Here is a 21,370-nt window from a genome sequence, read left to right as displayed (position 1 = left end):
TGGTGAACTAGTGTGATTTTGGGAGGCTGTTAAAGAGCCTTATTTTGTCACATTATCAGAGTGGGTTTTCTAGTTCCTTTTCTCATTTGGGTAGGCTCTGTCAGAGGGAAGGTCTTGGGCTGAAGGCTGTTGTTCAGATTCTTTTGTCCCACAGGGTGTTCCCTTGATACAGTACTCTCCCCCTTTTGGTGTGGATATGGCTTCCTGTGAGCCGAACCGCGGTGATTATTGTCTGTCTTCTAGATCTAGCCACCCAGTGAGTCTGCCTGGTTCCGGGTTGGCACTGGGGGTTGTCTGTAGAGAGTCCTGTGATGTGAACCTCATAGAGACCTCTTTGGGTCTCTCAGCCATGGATACCAGCACCTGTTCCGGTGGAGGTGGTGGGGGTGGTGCAGTAGACTCCATGACAGTTCTTAGCCTTGGTTTAATGCTCTATTTTTGTACTGGTTGGCCTCCTGTCGGAAGGTGGCACTTTGCAGAGAGCATCAGCTGTGGTAGTATGAAGAAGAACTAGCAGTGCACAGGACCGTAGGACTCCCAGGATCATATGCCCTTTGTCTTCCACTACCAGGGTGCATAGGGAAGGACCATCAGGTGGGGGCAGGGCTAGGCATGTCTGAGCTCAGACTGTCCTTGGGTGGGTCTTGCTGCAGAGTATTTGGGGTGTCTCCCAGGTCCTGCAGTAGCAGTCCACTTCCTTCAAAGGGTCTGTGGCTCCTCTTGGGATTGCTGGTTTGTTCTTGCAGTCGATCCAGAGCTAAAGTTCACAATGCAAGCCTCCACACACTGCTCTGTCAGTCCGAGTCAGAGCTGCAATCTAGTCCTTCCTCTTGTCTGCCATGATCCCACCTTTTGGGATTGGCTTCTTTTTTTTTTTTTTTCTTTTTTTGACAGAGTCTCCCAGGCTGGAGTGCAGTGGCATGATTTCGGCTCACTGCAACTTCCATCTCCTGGGTTCAAGCCCCGGTGTTTTCTTGCCACTATGTATATGATCGTGTGGTTCTTCCTGTTTCATTAACCTGATAAATAGCATTGATTGATTAATTGTCAGACCTTAAATCAGGTTTGTATTACTGGTGTAAACAGTTTATAAAGTATAATTATTTTTTATGTTCTTAGATTCAATGTATTTAGTATGTTATTTAGTGTTCTTTTTTTTGTTGTTTGCTTTTTCACCCAAGCTGGAGTGCAGTGGTGTGATCTCAGCTTCCGGTTGCAAGTGATTCTCCTGCCTCAGCCTCCCAAGTAGCTGGGATTACAGGTGCCCACGACCACGCCTAGCTATATTTTGTATTTTTAGTAGAGACGGGGTTTCACCGTGTTGGCCAGGCTGGTCTCAAACACCTGACCTTGTGATCCGCCCTCCTTGGCCTCCCAAAGTGCTGGGATTACAGGTGTGAGCCACCGCGCCCGGACTTAGTGTTCTTAAAACACTTTGGTTTATAATTTTCCTTTCTTTGGTTTTTATATCAGGATAATGCTGGATTCCAATTCTCTAGAAGAATTTGATAAAACTTCTGCAAAATCATCTTGTGACCCATCTTTGTTTTTTCTATGGGAAATTTTTGTGTCATGAATTCGTATTCTTAAATTCAATAATAGAATTATTCAGATTTAGGTTTTTTATTATGTCAGTCTTTGCCCATCATTTTTCCAGAAATTTGCCTTTTGCATCAAAATTTTTAATTTATTTATTGGACTGGTGTTTATTATGTATTCTTTTAAATGCCTGTAGTACCTCTTCTGTTATTCCCTGTTAATTCATGATAATCATAATTTTCCTCTCTTTTTTTCTTGATTAGTCTTTTCGAAATTATTGATTTCATCAGTTTTTTTTATATAATGAGGCTTTGGGTTTGTTGATTTTTCTCCTTCAAATTAGTTTTCTATTTAATCATTTTCTTCTTTTTTCTAATTTCCATTTTTCTCAGATTTTAATTTAATATGCTACTCATTTTTCTATCTTTGTAAGGTATATTTTTAGATCCTTCATTTTAACCTCTCTTTAAAAAAAAGTTTGAAGGAATAATTTTACTTGTAAACAGCATTAGTTGCAGTCCTGAAATTTTAATATTATTGTTTTCATTTTCTTTTATTTGAAAAGTTTCTAATTTTATTGTAATTTATTTGAAACAGGTGTTATATAGAAATATATTGCTGAATTCCTAACATTTCTAGTTACATTTCTAATTACATTGATTTCTTGTTAAATCCACATATGTCAGAATATATTCTGTATAATTTCTGTCTCTTGAAGTTTGATGATACTTGCTTTATGGCATAATAAAGATGCACTTGAAAAGTGTGTATTGTGCAGTTATTGGCTATAGTATTGTAGCCTTTAGGTTATCATTAAGTCAAGTTTATTAATCATGTTTTCAAATTTTCTCTATCGATTTTTATGTGCTTATTATATCAGTTATTAAGATAAGTGGGTTAAAACTTAGCTTTTATTTCCACTTTTATATGCCTTTTTTTAAGGTATGTATTTTTAAGGTAGCATATAGATGGACTTCAGCCTTGAATTTCATAATAAACATTAACATGGAAAAAATGTACAAAGGAAACCATCTATCAGTGAGATATGCTGACCACAAAGGAAAGAAGAGGTGCACCACATTGCTCTAATGCCTTACACCATTCACTCTTCATTGGAGTTAGCTGGGACTCAGGATTAAGCACTAACTGAAGTCCGACACAGGTACCAGCGCTGGATGTCAAAAGATCAGATTAGCATATGAGGGATAAAAGGAGTGATTAATGTATCCCAAGGGAAGGACAAGTTTAGAAAAGCTTAGAGAATGTTTGTTTAGATCTTGTCATACACAGAAGACATACCAACGCTCCATAAAGTTCTGATTTAAAGGCATTCACTGGGTTGGATGAGGTAACAAAAAAAACAAGTGTAAAGTAGAGATCTCCCCAGGTGGGACCTGGGAACCAGAGTTGACCTCTGAACTCCCTGAGGCAGGTGAGGTGCCACAGTAGCACATAATTTACATCTGCTGACTTAGTGCTGATGCTGTCAGTATTTGGGTTTAGGAGCTTACATTTAAGTGTCTTCCATATTGTCCCTTTTGCTTCTATTCATCCTGTAATCGAAGGTAATGATAATGATTTGACAGAATTACATTTTTATTTCTTAATATTCTTATAGGTTTGTATACCCTGTTCATAATTTTAGTGGCTCCAGAAGAAATCCTGTATCAGCCAGGAGCACAACCTGTTATGTTAGTCATTTTATTGAGAAGTAGGTTTTTTTTTTTTTTGAGACAGTCTTGCTCTGTCACCCAGGCTGGAGTGCAGTGGCATGATCTCGGCTCACTGCAAGCCTCAGCCTCCCAAGTAGCTGGGATTTCAAGCATGCACCACCACGCCCAGCTAAGTTTTTGTGTTTTTAGTAGAGATGGGATTTCGCCATGTTGCCCAGGCTGGTGTCGAGCTCAGGCAATCTGCCTGCCTTGGCCTCCCGAAGTGTTAGGATTATAGGCGTGAGCCACCACACTCTGCCAGCTTTTGTTTGTTTGTTGTTTATTTGTTTTTTGTTTTAGTCTCGTGTTCCCAAAATAAATAAGTAGAAGAATTTCTTCTGCCACCCTATCAGTAAACACCTTACTGATCAAAAACTAGTGGGCAATTTTTTTCTTTCTAAATCAGAAGAAAATCTTGCCATACTCTCTCGCCAAGAAGTGAACCCTGCTTTGTTTATTACACCTAAGATTTGTCTTCTGCGAAGTCAGTAGTCGTTTAAAGCAATCTGGACGATTTGTACTTATCACAACTTAGAACACGATTCTTCAGTGGCTGACAGCAGATTTAAAGCTTTCCAGTTTCTATGAGGTGTTAGCCACCTTAATAATCCTGATTTTATGTTTTAATACCATAAACAAATCATGAAAGTACCATCTACTGATTAAGTGGCCTCATGATTAAATACATATTTCATCTTGTACCTAACAGAAGGCTGACAGAGAGAGGGAGAGTTCAAATAAGGAATAGAATGAGCCAGAAGGATGGATGGCATTTTTATTTGCAGAAAATAGGAATACATTTTTACTGCTGTTTATAGAAAACATGTTCATTGGCACAAGCTTCACAAAGACTAGCAGGAACAGAATCCCACAAAATGAAGTTTAAAGTAAATAGTGGATAGATACCTAAAAATGTCTCCAGGACTCAAAGCAGTTTGGTGGTTAAATGCCAAACAGGCATTGTAGTTAAAATTATGCTTGTTAAAAGAATATGTTCCATTCTATAATGTTCGGATACAAAATTAATTCTAGAAGAGTCTGCCTGGGGAAATTTTATATTTTTCACTACCATTCAAATATAGATATTGAATATGAAATGTATTCAACCTTCATTTTGTGTCCTGAGGTTTTATATATTTATTAAAATGTGGTTCTTTTTTTCTTAAGTCATTTTGTTTTCTGGGTCTAGAACTCATCTTTTTATAAGACTTTTAAATGTAAACAATAATTCTTAAATCAATATGTGTTGCCATGTTCTATTAGCAAATATTTTAAGACTTTTTAAAGATCAGCTCTTCTTTTTGAGCTGAGAAGTCTGTTATTTCCTAATTAGCTGGGAGCCTGGGATTGGTCTCCTCATTGAGAGACCAGATATAACCACACACACACACACACACACACACACACACACACACACACACACACACACACACACACACACACACACACACAAAATAACCTAAAAAACCAGAAAATTCAGAAAACAAAAATATAAAAAATACAGGTATATTTCGGTATTAAATGTTTTTAAAAATATGAATCATGTATGTAGGATATAGTATCTTGCAGTGATTAAGAGAACAGGTATAAGGTCAGTATGACTGAATTTTCTATCCTTGAGGAAGTTACTGAACCTCTCTGACACTCAGTTTCCTCCTGTGTAAATGGAGATGATAATCCCTCCTATTTAGATTTGATATGAGAGTGAAGTTAGATAATGGATGCGAAATACATATGTACTAAGGTTTGAATATAAGCAAGCCTCATGACATGTTGCCTCTTCTTGGTTTTTGGGAGGGCAGGGCAGTTGTACCTTTCTTTGGCTGTCGGCTAGGTACAGAAAATTGTGGGTGGCCTAGTGGGCCAGATGCTGGGCTGGTGGGTCAAGATGCAGGTGGTGGTTCTGAGAAGACACACACAGAACTGCCTGTGTTCCCGCAGCAAGCAAACTGTAATTGCGACCCGCAAGTGACTATTTATGCTGTACTTTCTGGTTGTCTGTTAAACCTGCCTGTGAAAATCAGTTGTAAGTCTTCCTTAGAAACCTCTACAAAGTGTGCATGTATTCCTCCTTATATTTCTTTTTGTTTGTTTGTTTGTTTTGTTTTTTGAGAGGTAGTCTCACTCTCTCGTCCAGGCTGGAGTGCAGTGGCACCATTTCGGCTCACTGCAACCTCCAGCTCCCAGGTTCAGGCAGTTCTCCTCCCTCAGCCTCTCAAGTAGCTGGGGTTACAAATATGTGGCACCACACCCGGCTATTTTTTTTGTTTTTTGTTTTTTTTCAGTAGAGATAGGGTTTCACCACATTGGCTAGGCTGGTCTCAAACTCCTGACCTCAGGTGATCCACCCGCCTCTGCCTCCCAAAGTGCTGGGATTACAGGCGTGAGCCACCACACCCGGCCTCTCCTTATATTTCTCTAGCACTCTGTACTTTCTGCTGAAGTCATGTACTTTTGTGTAAGACAGTGAACTTTGAGGCCTCAGAGCATGTGTAACGTGAATCTGCACGTCCCCCACTGTTCTATCCTTCTCAAGAAGCAAGCGTTGTGGTTTCAGAGTAGGTAGGGACTAACCTGAGTTGCACTCATATTTCCCAAAGCCATAGACCATGATATCACACGTTTCCTAATAAAGATGAATACTGAAATGAGCATCATCCAGTGTCTTGGGTTTTTATGCTTCTTGCTTTTGTTTTTATATTTCACCTTTTAGACCAAGGTAATTTCCAAAGATAATGTCACCTTGCTGGGTGAGGTGATGGGTAAGTGAACATTCACAGACCTGTTAGCACGGTGCCTTGCATGTGCTCATAAATGTCATTTGCTGTTGTTATCATGTGCCTCTGAAATAGATATTTGAAATAGTCTCCTAATCGTGGAAAATTTAATGCATATCCAAGTGTTAAAGCTAAAAAAAAAAAACCCTGTTAGACATTTTAACTTGTTTTCGTGTTATCAAACCTCTTCCTCAATGCTACTAAACGTAAGAGAAATAGAAGACAAAAATTTCTGACAATATAAAATTCAATATATTGTAATAAAAAGAAAAAAGTCTCAGGTCTTTTAAAACATGTAAAATTTTATTACATTTCTCTTATCTGTTCTTTATTGGGCATGTTAATGAACTCTAATTTCTTATGTAAGTGTGTTTAGAGGAAAAATTAAAGACAAATTCAGTTTATCCTGACCAATAAAAAGCTAGCCATATGCTGGGGACAAGCTAAAATGTAGTGGCTGACAATGCATGCTCCTCAGCTCTGTGACTGGTGCTGTGTGTTCTTGATCAAGTTACTTTTTTCTCCCTGTGCCTCAGTGTCTCCATCTGTAAAATGGTGTGGTAATACTACTTCATAGGGATATTGTGAGATTTAAGTGAGTTGATACATGTGTATTTAATATACAGCCAGATACACACAATCGGCATTCAGTAAATGTTAGCAAAGGATAGATACCAAGAGAGACGACTCCCCACTTCCAAAGGTGAAGATTTAAATTATTTCCTTTTTTTCTGAGCACTGAATTTGCAATTAGTCACTTCCTTATCTCGTGCATAGCTGAGGCTTCTGGGTTCCTTGTCTATGATGCCTGCTTGCTCATTTCCCTGATAACATCAACTGACTCATGATAGTTTGGGATTCAAGTCCTACTCTAAATCTCAGTTTTCTTATCCATTAAATAGGGAAAGTAATAATGCCTGACTCATGAGGCTGGTGAGTGTTTCAAAAGAACTAATGGGGGCCTGGTGTGGTGGCTCACACTCATAATTCCAGCACTTTGGGAGGCAGAGGTGGGCATATCACTTGAGATCAGGAGTTGGAGACCAGCCTGGCCAATATGGTGAAACCCCATCTCTACTAAAAATACAAAAATTAGTCGGGCATGGTGACATGCACCTGTAGTCCCAGCTACTCAGGAAACTGAGGCAGGAGAATCACTTGAACATGGGAGTGGGAGGCTGCAGTGAGAGGAGATGGCACCACTGCACTCCAACCTGGGCGACAGAGCAAGACTCCATCTCAAAAAAAAAAAAAAGAAAAAAAAAACAAAAAACGAATGGGTAAGTTTATATCATAGTGTTTGGCACATGGCCGGCATGTAATAGATATCATCAGAACCACCTATACTTTTGTTATTCCTTTGGATGGAAAAGCAGTCCCTGGTACTACAATAAGTCTTTTGGGGAAAGGAGTATAATCCTAACAACAACTCGAAGTATTTTTGAAAAGAATACTTGATAAGGAAAACCTGCATCTACTTCTGCTGTTTCAGACACTGCTACAAGTGGTCGGTGTGGTCTCTGTGGCTGTGGCCGTGATTCCTTGGATCGCGATACCCTTGGTTCCCCTTGGAATCGTTTTCATTTTTCTTCGGCGATATTTTTTGGAAACGTCAAGAGATGTGAAGCGCCTGGAATCTACAAGTGAGTATGGAAACTCGGGTTGGTATAGACGTGCTAGCTAGCTTCCGTTTATGCCGTAATTACGGAGACCCCCTGAAATTCGGCAGACTGTCTTCCAGAATTTCTGTAACTTTAGGTAATTGAACGTATTGGCCATCATGAGTCATCGTGTCCCTTAGAGCATGTGGAATTGATAGCATGCAACGTGCAACTTCGCAGTTTGGAGTAAGGAAGGAGTGAAGGCCATACGGGGAGTAATATTCTACAGGAATGTCAGCAGCATGAAGGCAGGAACTCTCCGTGTCTTGTTTATGACATACCTCCTTACACAAAGCTGGCACTTAAACATTTTTCTTAGAAATAAAATATTTGATCATAGTGGAAGTAATATAGAAGGAAAATAATTAGGGTATTTTTCTTTCCCCGAAGATACTAAAAATGACAAGGAAATGAGAAGGATGGAGAAAGGAAAAGAGGTGTCAGAAGCAATGTATTTGGTAAATTTATGACTTTTGCAAACTCACAAAATGGCTAGTAAGTTGCAGTTTTAAACATTTTGAAAAGATAAGCATTGTTATTTTCAGTTTTCCATTTGTTACCAGCGGTGCTTGTTTTAATGTCACCGTTTGAGGTTTTTCCCCCTCAGGCTGTTTATATATATATGGACACTGAAAATAATCCCCTTAGATCACAAGGAGAGATATCAGTTTAGAAAACATATAGTCTGTTGCTGAATTCAATTTCTTAGTTTTGGAATCATGAGGAAGACATTTTATGATTAATCACTCTATTCCACATGTAATCGCAGAGATGAAATAATCCAGAGTTCATCTCATTATGCATACACAAATTAACATATTTCATCATTGTTAAAACACAAACTCATAAGGAGAGTAGAATTGCTCTACTTTTTAATAAAAGGTATAAGGATGATAGCCAAAAAGTAAAGAAGGAAGATATTTATCAGAAAAGTTCCACTGTGGATAGTTACTGCAAATGAATGCCAACTCAGCTCTCTGGAAGCCACGCCTGGAAGAGAAGCATTTAGTACCATCATTTTCAGTATCTTTTACTGAGTGGGAAATAGAAGTTTATCAGGACAAAGCAGTTTTTGGTTGTGAGATATATATATATATATATATGTTTCTCTTTTAACAATGACCTTTTTTTTAAATTTATTTTTTAATTTTTTTTGAGATGGAGTCTTGCTGTCACCCAGGCTGGAGTGCAATGGCACAATCTCAGCTTACTGCAGCCTCCACCTCCCGGGTTCAAGTGATTCTCATGCCTCAGCCTCCCAAGTAGCTGGGATTACAAGTGTGCACCACCACACCCTGCTATTTTCATATTATTAGTAGAGATGGAGTTTCACCATGTTGTCCAGGCTGGCCTTGAACTCCTGACCTCAAGTGATCCACCCCCCTCAGCCTCCCAAAGTGCTGGAACTACAGGCGTGTACCACTGCACCTGGGCAACAGTGAACTCTTAAGAGGCATTTATCCTAAGTGTCTGCATGAAGTAGAATGGGAGACAGTTCATAAAAGTTGTAGAAAAACTTGTCAGTCATCAAGAAAACCAGCTAAGCTACCATGAGGTCTAGTCTTGTAAGGTTTTCAGTGGGCAGGCCGAGCAGTGGAGTCCGCATGTGAGTAACACTCGGCCAATAGGACTTACTAGGGAAGGCAGAGTATAATTGCTGGGAGACCTTCCTTGTGCAGATGACTGGCCCTAGCCAGTGTTGTGTGTGGACAGCAAGGCTGTGCAGGCATTTTATGGTTTGGGCCCGCTCATTAAATGAAGTTATTTGAGAGTCTTGTTTTAAGGGAGTCTGTGGTATGTTGAAGGAAGCAGCCATTCCAGAAGGAACATCTTGACGTAGACTGTGTCAAGAGCCACATCCGATCCATATGGAAGTGGAGAAAAGGGGGACTTAGGAAGGCTTTTTGGGAAGCAGTGTAGGATTTTCTCTCTTGAATTTCAGCATGTACCCTAAAGCTTGAAAACATTTTCATGTGGAGATTCTGACAACTATATCATGGCCCCTGAGGCATATTTGGGTGTTCCTGTACCCTGATTGGCTGTAACAATGAGTTAAATATGCATGATTCTTTCTCCATGCGCTCAGTTTACCAACTATGGGGGCTGGTTGGTTGGAACTGTTTATTGTTATCCATCCAGGATGGTGGGTCTCTGCCGTAAGTCACAATTCCACTGTTTCTTCTCAGCAGCAGTGGATTGTGTTTTTTGAGACCACTGCTGGAGTCACCAGCTGAAAGCAGGATGCCTGATTGCTGCGGCAGGGAGGCATAACCCAGCTTCATCCTTGTGCCCTCAAGAATTTCCAAAGCCTCAGTTGGACTGCCTCACTGCCTCTGGAGCCATAGCCGGCATTTAATGAATCTTAATAACAAATCTGGGCTGGGCGCATTGGCTCACGCCAACGCACTTTGGCACTTTGGGAGGCCGAGGTGGGTGGATCACTTGAGGTCGAGAGTTCGAGACCAGCCTGACCAACATGGAGAAACCCTATCTCTACTAAAAATACAAAATTAGCCAGGCGTGGTGGTGCATGCCTGTAATCCCAGCTACTTGGGAGGCTGAGAGATGAGAATCTCTTGAACCCAGCAGGCGGAGGTTGCAGTGAGCCGAGATTGCGCCATTGCACTTGGCAGGCTGAGGCAGGAGAATCGCTTGAACCCGGGAGGCAGAGGTTGAGGTGAGCTGAGATTGCACCATTGCACTCCAGCCTGGGCAATAAGAGTGAAACTCAAAAACAAAACAAAACAAAACAAAAAAACAAAAACAAATCTGCAGTTGATCATTTTATGTTTGCAAAAGTCACCATATCAACAGTCATAGAGAAGTACATAAAAACCAGAATGGCATTTGGCTGCATTTCTCTAGCCACCTCCACTTATTTGGCAATGCCTGAAATGTGAAGCCATATCCAATTTCTGTTTGTAAAGATATTGTGATTCACTAGCAATGTCTGCCATGAGTGTGAACACGTGTCCCATGTTCGTTCATCCTAGATTCCCAGGGACTTTGTTCAATGTAAGGCGGTTAATAAGCGGCACAGGAATAGAGAAGGCTGCTGGATATTAGCTAAGTAAGATTAGGGGATTTTTAAAACGTGGGCTATAAAGTCTGGATAAAAATGCCCTCAGGATGCATGAGAACCTTTAACTCTGATTATTCTCTCTGAGATACTGTGGCCCAGATTAAAAGCACAGCCTTGGAAATAAAACAGATATGAGTCCAATGCCCAAGGCTACCACGTGCATGGCCTACTTTACTTAACCTTGGGCAGTGTTTTTTTTTGTTTTCTTGTTTTTGTTTTTTTGAGACATAGCCTCACTCTGTCGCCCGGGCTAGAGTGCAGTGGCCGTGATCTTGGCTCACTGCAACTTCCACCTCCCGAGTTCAAGAAATTCTCCTGTCTCAGCTTCCTGAATAGCTGGGACTACAGGCACCCGCCATCACATCTGGCTAATTTTTGTATTTTTAGTAGAGACAGGGTTTCACCATATTGGTCAGGCTAGTCTCGAACTCCTGACCTCAGATGATCCACCTGCCTCAGCCTCCCAAATTGCTGGGATTACAGGCGTGAGCCACTGCGCCCAGCTTTGGGCACTGTTCTTAATGCCTCAAGGCTGTTTTTCCCTCTGTCAAGGATATAATACTTTCCCTGTTGGGTTCTTATGAGGGTTGCCTGAGACTGCTTGGAAACCTTGAACATACAGGAACTACCAGAGGCACTATAGCCTTGAGAATTAAAACCATAATAACCCTGAGAGGTCCCACACAGCATCCATACCCTGCAGCAAGACTGGTAGATCAGATCTTTGCGTGCAATTCCTTTTCATGTTCTTTTCAGAGAAGACAGAAAATCTCTGTAGAGTGTGTCCTGAGGAGTTCTCTGCATTGTGGAAAACACAGCTGTTGATCTTGTGAAATGGCAGGTTGTGTCAGCCGGAAACTGCTGACTAGTACGTTAGAGCTGAGGCTTGGCATGCGCTCTCCCTCGGTACTAGTTAGTTGCCTTTGCAGACCTCCCAGCTCACCCTCACTGGCAGCCCTCTCAGCCCTAAGTGGGGTGTGAAAGAGAAAGGACTACCTTTTCAAAGGTTACAAATTCCTGCTGTACCTTGGTAATTTGGTGTGAATTAAAGTGTGTAGCTTGATCTTCATGATATTCCCGGGTGTTCAAAAGTGGGGATGGCACCTAATTTCTCAAGTTTAGCCTGCCCTGAAACCCAGTTGGAGATAAAACAGTGGCAACTTGGATCTCCTGATGAGGAAAGCAAATGACAATAGCCATGTTGAAGAATTTCATTCCAGGACTCTGTCCCCATGACTGCCACATCTCCTTCCTTCTCAGTGGCATTCTCTGTATGATGGATGTGTTCAGTCACAACACTCCCTTGCTCTGAAAGTAACAGCATGGTTCTAGTGATTTCTCTGAACTACTGGGAGCCAAACTCTTTGTAGGGTAATGGGGCCTGGAATTCTCTTGTGTTATTCCCAATATCACCCTGTTTCCAGATTGACCAAGTTCCAGGGTGCAGGCTAGAACATCTGGGGTGTGCAGAAAAGACCCGTGCAGAATATCCAGCTTTTCTCACAGAAGCACCAGCTCAGTCCTCTTATGGTCATGTCACCTGCCACCTTCCCAGTGCAAAGTTACAGGTTATAGGGAGCTGACACAAATAACAAGTAAAAGGTTACTCTGTGTGTTGAAGAGTAACTTTTTTGTTTTCTTGTTTTTGTTTTTGTTTTTTTGAGACATAGTCTCGCTCTGTCACCCAGGCTGGAGTGCAGTGGCTGTGATCTTGGCTCACTGCAACTTCCACCTCCCGAGTTTGAGCAATTCTCCTGTCTCAGCTTACTGAGTAGTTGGGACTACAGGCGCCCGCCACCACACCTGGCTAATTTTTGTATTTTTAGTAGAGACATTGTAGATGCCAGAGATAGAGAATAGAGAGAACCCTGTGGACTCATGGGAGGCTGTCTGCCTGAATTAGATATAAGGGAAGTGCCAGATCACATTCTGGCGGAGAATCTGTGCTCAGGGAAGGTCTGGTTTCTTAAAGCACTATCACAGGAGAGGGCCCCTAAAAGTTAGTGCCCCCGGTCAGATGTATCAGTCAGGAAAGAGCCCCAAGGATGGGTGGACAGTCAGTAACCCATCTGCAGCTCCATCTGCCTTTCCCCAACCCAGGGCTTCCCACTTCTCAGAATCCTAGTGTCTCATACCTGGCGGCCTCCTCCTTCTTCACTTATGGAACTGTGGACTCTGGACTCTGATGTATGTGGAACCTCCATGTCTTGGCACACTGGTACCCCAGCACCCCCAATTGTGCAGTGTCTGTGTGTACAGTGGGCACACCAGTATTGAGTCAGCTCTAGCACAGATGGGCACGTGGATGCTAGAGGATGCTGGACTAAGAGTCTGACTCAGAAAATGAGTTAGAGTTTTTCTCTTAAATTTTCCACTCCCTCCACCCCTTACCCCCACCCTACCCCCTCATCATTTTATAAAACATATGTAGCCACCGCCTGTAAGATAGATTGGCCAGGCACGGTGGCTCGCATCTATAATCCTAGCACTTTGGGTGGCTGAGGCTGTCTGATTGCTCGAGCCCAGGAGTTCGAAACCAGCCTGAGCAACATGACGAAAGCCAATGTCTACAAAAAAATACAAAAATTAGCTGAGTGTGGTGGCACACCTGTAGTCCCAGCTACTCAGGAGGCTGAGGTGGGAGGATCACTTGAGCATGGGAGGTTGAGGCTGCAGTGAGCCAAGATCATGCCACTGCACTCTAGCCTGGGTGACAGAGTGAGACCCTGTCTCAAAAAAAAAAAAAAAAAAGTTCTCGCAGACACCCCATGTTTTACTAACAGGGTCTTCTCTGGGAGCTACACAGGTAACAAAGTCAGTGTTTGCTAATTATAAAGCACAAATCATTTATCCCAGAAAAGAATGCTAAAGACATTGTGCTAGGTCACGTGTCCCCAATATGCACCTGCCCCAGTATGGCCTCATTCATGGTAGACAATTGAAACTCTCAGGAATTCGTCCCTGCCCAAAAGTAGCTAGCCCGCATGTCCGCTGCCATGCAGGAGGGAGGTATGTCCTGGTAGTCATCAAATGGTGTGCTTGAAACACAACGGCCTGCTGGAAATGGTGGCTCACACCTGCCTGTAATCCCAGCACTTCGGGAGGCCAAGTCAGGAGGAGGACCCTCATCTCTATGAAAAACTCAAAAATTATCCAGGCATGGTCGAGTGCATGTCTAGTCCCAGCTACTTGGGAGCCTGAGGTGGGAGGATCCCTTCAGCCTTGGAATTCAAGGTGGCAGTGATCTATGATCACACCACTGCACCCAGCCTGGGTGACAGAGTGAATTCCTGTTTCTAAAAAACCCAACAGGCCAGGTGCAGTGGCTCACACCTGTAATCCCAGCACTTTGGGAGGTCAAGGTGGGCAGATCACCTGAAGTCAGGAGTTCAAGACCAGCCTGGCCAAGATGGCAAAAGCATGTCTCTACTAAAAATTCAAAAACTAGCCGGCCATGGTGGTGGGCACCTATAATCTCAACTACTTAGGGGGCTGAGGCAGGAGAATCGCTTGAACGGGGGCAGGTGGGGGCGGGGCGGCAACTCCATCTAAAAACAAAACAAAACAAAACAAAAAAACCTACACCACACAAACAAAAACACAATGGCCCGAGGAGGAGCAGCTGGTCAGGGAACCTCATGGGATATCCAGCTCCCAAAGAAAAAAGAAGTCACACAAAAAAGAATTCACCTCTTAAAATTCTATAGAGATGAAGAACCCACTGAGACCACAGTCAGATTCTGAAAAAAGCAATGGCACATGCCATAGAGACCTCCAGAGATCAGGACAAGTTTTCAGTGGGGCAGTAATAAAAACATCCGTCCGGTTCCTGGAGCCAGTGTTAAGACCATTCAGAGACATTTTGGCTGGGCAGGTTCCTTGGGCACGGCACAAGGGCATTGCAGCACCCAGGTCCATGGAGATTACAAAGGATTCTTCCAGCATGAGTGGGTACAGAAGATTCCCCAGGATGCAGGGAAGTGACAGTCTGTCTGTTCAGCTCACTTACTGAGTACCTGTCCTGTGCCAGGTACCATCCAGTTACCAGGGTGCAATGGCTATAGCTGACCCTTGAGAAATTAGCAACTTAAGGTGGGAACAGACACATAGATGGCTAATTGTAATTCGGTATGGTGAGTACTCTTAACAGAGAATTGTTTTTAAAAATCCTACTGGCTCAAAAATCAGAAAAATATCATTTCTGCCCAAAGAGATGTCAGGGAAGAATATGGAGAGGAGGAAGACCTGGAAGGCTGAGTTAGGAAGGAAAGAATTATAACTAGATTTGAATGTGGTCGAAGACAGGACGTTTATTTCCAGGCCCCTTATGTGAGGTATGGTTTGAGCAGGAGCTTGAGATTGCAGTGGCAGGGTCCCCTCAGGCTATTGGGAGCATTTATTTCTCCTTGAAACATGAAGCCTCCTAGGAGGCCTGCGTGTGCTGTTTGGTGGATACGTGACCATGGAGCTTGGGAGGCCGCAGGTTTCTCTGCACCCAGCCTCACTGAGCTGTTTTCTCTGTCTCTGTTTCCCCAGCTCGGAGTCCAGTGTTTTCCCACTTATCATCATCTCTCCAGGGGCTCTGGACCATCCGGGCATACAAAGCAGAAGAGAGGTGTCAGGAACTGTTTGATGCACACCAGGATTTACATTCAGGTCTGTCCATTTCTGGAAATGGTTTCAAAGGACAGGATCTGCTGCTTTTTCTGGCTTAACCTCCCTGGTCAGATGAGCTAGTTGGCGGGCACCTCAGGGCCCGGCCCCACATCCTGTTTTTTTGCACATCTTCCTCTTCTTCCCCGTCCCTTTCTTCTGGGCTTGGACTCTTTTCAGAATCGCTGCTGCACGTTCCTTCTTTGTGCCCCCTGACTGACTTGCAGGGTCTTTCTCTCACCATGCATGGCCTGTGGCTCTGTCAGCAAACGTTTTCTGCAAAAGGCCACCTAGTAAATGTTTTAGGCATTGTGTGCCATTATTGTCTCTGTTACGATTAATCATCTTTGCCGTTGTAGCACAAAAGCAGACGTCAATACATTGGCAAATGGCTGTGACTGTGTTTCAGTAAAACTTTATTTACAAAAATAGGTGCTGGCTCACATGCTGTAGTTTGCTGACCCTTGCATCAGTGAAGATTTTTTCGATTTGGAAATTTCACAATTTCTACCAAATCTACAAAATTTGGACCCATCATTCCAATCTTTATTTTATCTTACTGATTAAATGGCACTTTAAAAACCACATGCTAAAAGGAAAAAAGAAGTAGCAAACAAACAACAAACAAAAAACCACATGCAAATCCTGTTAGTGAGGTCATTTTGATATAGCCCCTAAGCAATAGTCAGTGCGTGTGGGCCTTCTGGTAAGTATGGAAGGTGGGAGAAGTAAATTGGGAGCTGCACTCTGCTGTTGGAGAACTGGACCAGTCAACCATGTGTGTGGGTGGACTGCACGTGAGATGCACTTCACATAAGTACCGCTCAGCACTGCAAGGGATGTCCTTATGAGACTACTTTTCTCAGTTCTTCATTAGGATCATATTTCTGGGTTTCATATTCGCATGCATACTCACACAAAGCCACCGTACCATTGCGTATGTGTATCGTATATTGCCTGTATCACTTAGCTTTCTGGAATCTAAAGGTTCCTTGGGTGTGCAACTTTGCTGCCCTACTCCACACAAAAATCTTCTGTAGCTCAACTGAGCAAAACACACTCTCACATTCAATGCAGTTAATACGATTCTACTTATTCATTATGCTTATTACCGTTCTCAAATTCAGAGGCTTGGTTCTTGTTTTTGACAACGTCCCGCTGGTTCGCCGTCCGTCTGGATGCCATCTGTGCCATGTTTGTCATCATCGTTGCCTTTGGGTCCCTGATTCTGGCAAAAAGTAAGTACAGATGTGAATAACTATGTATGGTATGATTACAATTTATAGCTGTGTTTACAGTTATTAAACTCTTGCCACCTTGTCTAATACTACATACTGTTTGGTCCTAATGAAGTGTATGAAATCATTTACGCTGTGTCAGGTTGGGTAGGATTCAGCAGTGTGACTCATTTAAGGAGTCATTTGGGTCTTGATGGGTTTATCTTTCTTTGAATGGGTTGAGATATGCGCAGTTGAGATTCTGAACATTCCTGTTAGTGTCTGGTAGTTGTGAAGAGAGAACCAATTTATTCTGAAGCATTTTGTGCAGCTTTGGGTGTTAGCTTTCCAACTACTTGTATCTATTGTTTGTAGTTGCCTGGTGCATGAGGTTGAGAAAAATTCTCAGCAGGAAAGAGTATTATCTTCAATGCCACATGGATACCAGACAAGCATGGCATGAGTTCACCACCCCAGTAACAACGGTGTATTACAATACTTACTAATGGAACAAGGAGAGTAGTATTTTAGTCTCGAAAGCATTGGCACTTACAACCTATTGCTTTGTTTTCAGTGGTTTTCAGCTGTGGTTGCATTGCACGTAGAAAGTGGAATAATGTAATGGGCTTTGAAACCATAATAATGAATGTCTGAATAATGACATTATTTCTTGTGTTTGTAATACTGTTAATTAAATGTATGTCGATCCTGTTGGAATTCATAAAATCATCTAATAATTTTTCTAAATATACAGTGTTGTTTTCTCCATTGTATCTTGATCTCAAGCAACAAATGGTAAAAGTATAGCTATTAATGTCATTAAATGCGAATTGTTTTAACATTATGAAAGGTTCCTCTTGGTAGGTGGCAGAAGGAGCCAGGCTTAGGTTTGAAGTGAGACTGACTTTATTCCCTTCTTCCTCCTTACGTAGCTCTGGATGCCGGGCAGGTTGGTTTGGCACTGTCCTATGCCCTCACGCTCATGGGGATGTTTCAGTGGTGTGTTCGACAAAGTGCCGAAGTTGAGAATATGGTAACATTTATCTTCATGTTCTTTGCCTTTTCAAGTCTCCTTGCCATTAAATGGTATAAAAGCCATTCTTATGTGAAATATTAAAACTGTTATTTTTACATCTTTGGTAACAGATTTTTTTAAGATCCTTCCTCCATCTGTTTAAAGTTAATGTAAAATAAAATATATACATCTTTTTCTGAGTCTTATGGTTGCTATGTCAGCAGGTTTTATATTAATCACAAGCTTTTTCAGATGTAATAAATGTCTCTGTAGGAGGGAGGTTCTGAAATTCTAGAGAGGATATAAGCTAATTTCTTAGAAGCCTGTTTATTTTTGTTTCCTAACGGGTAATTCCTCATTCCTGGTAAAAGAAGATTTCAGTATTTTGAGGTTGTTTACATTTAATTAATAGGTCTCCTCCTCTCCCAGTTTTAGCATTTACTCTCTTATGTGATGAACAGAAGGAAGGAAGGCCTTAGCTTTGCTGGTGTGCCTTCTTGGTACAGAAAGCCTCCTCTTGGAATATGCTAGTCAAAGAGTATTAGTTTATGGTGGTATAGGAGGCTTTAATCAATATTTTAAATATTTGCACCTTCCCCTAAAGAGAGAAAAGCAATAAACATAAAAATCTTTTCATTCTTCTCATAGAGCAAAAGTTGAGTAATTATTACAGTGAGGTTTCACGATCATCCAGTTTAACTGATCTATATCAGGTGATCCTTCAATAGCAGAAGATTCTTTTTCGGGGGGTAGGGGTGAGGGGACAGAGTTTTGTTCTTGTCCCCCAGGCTGGAGTGCAATAGTGTGATCTTGGCTCACTGCAACCTCCGCCTCCCAGGTTCAAGTGATTCTCCTGCCTCAGCCTCTCGAGTAGCTGGGATTACAGGCATGCGTCACCACACCCGGCTAATTTTTGTATTTTTAGTTGAAATGGGGTTTCACCATGTTGACCAGGCTGGTTTCAAACTCCTGACCTTAGGTGATCCATCTGCCTCGGCCTCCCAAAGTACTGGGATTATAGGCATGAGCCACCACGCCCAGCCAGCAAAAGATTCTTGATTGGTGGCTGTAAGTATTCTTTTCCTTTACAAAATTTTCTTGCCTTTAATACAGATGTGAAAAGTGGATAAATAAAATCTAAGCATTCATTTCTCTCATTCTTTTAACCTAATGTTGAAGGAAGTGGTTGTAAGTGAAGGTGTTACACAGTGATGAACCAAATTTGTAAGTCATCAACATCCTCGTCTGTCTCCTGCTTCTCTCCTTAACCAGCTATGTATGAAAGAAGAACATTTCATTGACAGTCTCTTAACATCCATAAATGACACCCTCCATTCCTAACCCCTCGGGATGTCATATTTCTTTCAGATGATCTCAGTAGAAAGGGTGATTGAATACACAGACCTTGAAAAAGAAGCACCTTGGGAATATCAGAAACGCCCGCCACCAACCTGGCCCCATGAAGGAGTGATCATCTTTGACAATGTGAACTTCATGTACAGTCTAGATGGGCCTCTGGTACTGAAGCATCTGACAGCACTCATTAAATCACAAGAAAAGGTTTGTTTAAAGCATCTTGCCTCTTCTCAGTTTCAGAAGATTTAGTGCTATGTCTGCTTGTTGTCTTCCTTGTGGATGTGTGAAGGGGATCAGTGATATGTAGGTTAACCTGTCTTGGAAACTAACCATGGAATGTGGATACCAACATTCTTTCTTCCTGCTCTGAACTGCTTTATTGTGGTTGGTGGGCCCCGGACCTCAGGGCTGGAGCTTAACGTGACCCAGGATACTCTGTTTGACACCTAATTACTCATGGGTTTTTCTAGGAATTCAACTCTGGCTTTGTGTCACCAACACTCCCATGTCTAATTCTGCCGATTTTTACTTTGTTGCATTTCTCAAGTCCTTCTCTTCCTCTCCATTGCTGCAGCTTCTGTTCCAGCCTTTCTCCTCCTCCATCCTTTGGTCCTGTATTAGTCTGTTTTCACACTGCTGATAAAGGTATACCCAAGACTAGGCAATTTACAGAAGAAAGAGAGATTTAATGGACTTAAAGTTCCACGTAGATGGGGAGGCCTCAGAATCATGATGGCAGGCAAGGAGGAGCAAGTCACATCCTATATGGATGGCAGCAGGCAAAGAGAGAGTTTGTGCAGGGAAACTTCCCCTTATAAAACCATCAGATCTCATGATACTTATTCACTATCATGAGAACACCACTGGAAAGACCTGCCCCCATGATTCAATTACCTCCCACCGGGTCCCTCCCATGACATGTGGGACTTTAAGATGAGATTTGGGTGGGGACACAGCCAAACCTTATCAGGCCCTTTCCTTAGTCTTTCTTGCCTTCCTTTAACCTGTGCTTTGCTTTCCTTCCCCATCCCTTTCACTGCAAACTCTTTCTTTCTGAAACAGTTTGATCACAGATCTGATCCTTACATGGCCAGCTCCCTGCCTGGGTGAGCAGCTGCTGCAACCTTAATGAGCCCCAGGCCCACCCTGACAGGACCTGTCTGGCTCTCAGCCCCCAGGGAAGACCCAGATCCCATGACCCCATCAGTGCTCAGAAATCAGACCCCCAAGCTGGAGGCAGTAAAGCACCAGAGACTCACTCAAAGTCAGTGAAAGGAAAACAAGGAGGGACTTGGGAGGCTGTGTGGAGGTTTGTGAGCTGGTTTTGCAGGCATCTAAGTCTGCCAGCAATGTCCCTTTCACATGTGGCCTGGGGCCCTTGGGTAGGACTAGGACAGCCTCTTGAAGGAACTAAATCAGAACAAATAAGACAGTAGAATCTCTTCCCCTTCCCACCCCTCTCCTTACAGCTCCCAATATGGACACACAGCCCCTGTACTCAGGGTGCCCTCCTTCTCCCCAAGCACCTGTCTGCCTTGCTCTTAGTGTGCACCCTTTTTCAGTCAGTTCAAACATCTCTGCCTCTTTGAAACTATATTCTCCACATCATCTTATAGATTCTTTTTTCGAGACAGAGTCTTGCTCTGTCGCCCAGGCTGGAGTGCAATGTCACATTCCCGGCACACTGCAACCTCCACCTCCCAGGTTCGAGTGATTTTCCTGCTTCAACCTCCCAAGTAGCTGGGATTATAGGTGTGCACCACCACACCAAACTCATTTTTGAATTTTTAGTAGAGACCAGGTTTTACCATGTTGGCCATGGCTGGTCTTGAACTCCTGAGCTAAAGTGATCCACCCACCTTAGCCTCCCAAATCATGCCTGGGATTACAGGCATGAGCCACCATGCCTGGCCAGATTCTTTAATATAACATCTATGGCCCACCTGTGTTCATAACAGCATTATTTGCAGTGAGCAGTAGGTGGAAGCAGCCCAAGTGTCCATTGACTGAGGAATGGAAAAACAAAATGTGATACACACGCATAATGGAATATTATCCAGACTTAAAAAGAAGGTGATTGTGACACATGCTGTGACATGGATGAGCCCTGAGGACACTATGCTGAGTGAACTAGGCCAGACACCTAAGGACGGTGCTATAAGATTCCACTTACATGTGGGTACCTGGAGTAGTTAGTCCTGGAGACAGAAAGTAGGATGGTGGGCGGCAGGGGTAGGGGAATGGGCATTAGTGTTTAATGGGTACGGAGTTTCAGTTTTACAAGATAAACAGAGTTTCAGAGATGGATGATGGTGACGGTTGCCCAACAACATGAATGTATTTAATATAATTGAACTG

At 42.6% G+C, this 21,370-nt stretch overlaps 1 protein-coding gene across 8 annotated transcripts in view; it reads left to right on the top strand.

Annotated features, from left to right (window-relative positions):
• Positions 1 to 21,370, top strand: part of ABCC4 (ATP binding cassette subfamily C member 4 (PEL blood group)) — a 282,616-nt gene that overhangs the window by 209,703 nt on the left and 51,543 nt on the right. For 6 of the 8 annotated variants that reach the window (XM_063651058.1, XM_063651055.1, XM_063651057.1 and 3 more), the window contains 5 exons: positions 7,521 to 7,671; positions 15,308 to 15,427; positions 16,552 to 16,662; positions 17,574 to 17,674; positions 19,025 to 19,216. In XM_063651058.1, coding sequence (XP_063507128.1) covers positions 7,521 to 7,671; positions 15,308 to 15,427; positions 16,552 to 16,662; positions 17,574 to 17,674; positions 19,025 to 19,216 — 675 coding nt within the window. Of the gene's footprint in view, positions 1 to 1,181; positions 7,672 to 15,307; positions 15,428 to 16,551; positions 16,663 to 17,573; positions 17,675 to 19,024; positions 19,217 to 21,370 lie in introns of those variants that run through there. The other 2 variants (XM_054446542.2, XM_063651060.1) reach the window with 1 other exon arrangement.

This window comes from Pongo pygmaeus, chromosome 14 (assembly GCF_028885625.2).
Source record: "Pongo pygmaeus isolate AG05252 chromosome 14, NHGRI_mPonPyg2-v2.0_pri, whole genome shotgun sequence".
Taxonomy (NCBI): domain Eukaryota; kingdom Metazoa; phylum Chordata; class Mammalia; order Primates; family Hominidae; genus Pongo; species Pongo pygmaeus.
This window is presented reverse-complemented; position numbering and strand designations above follow the sequence as displayed.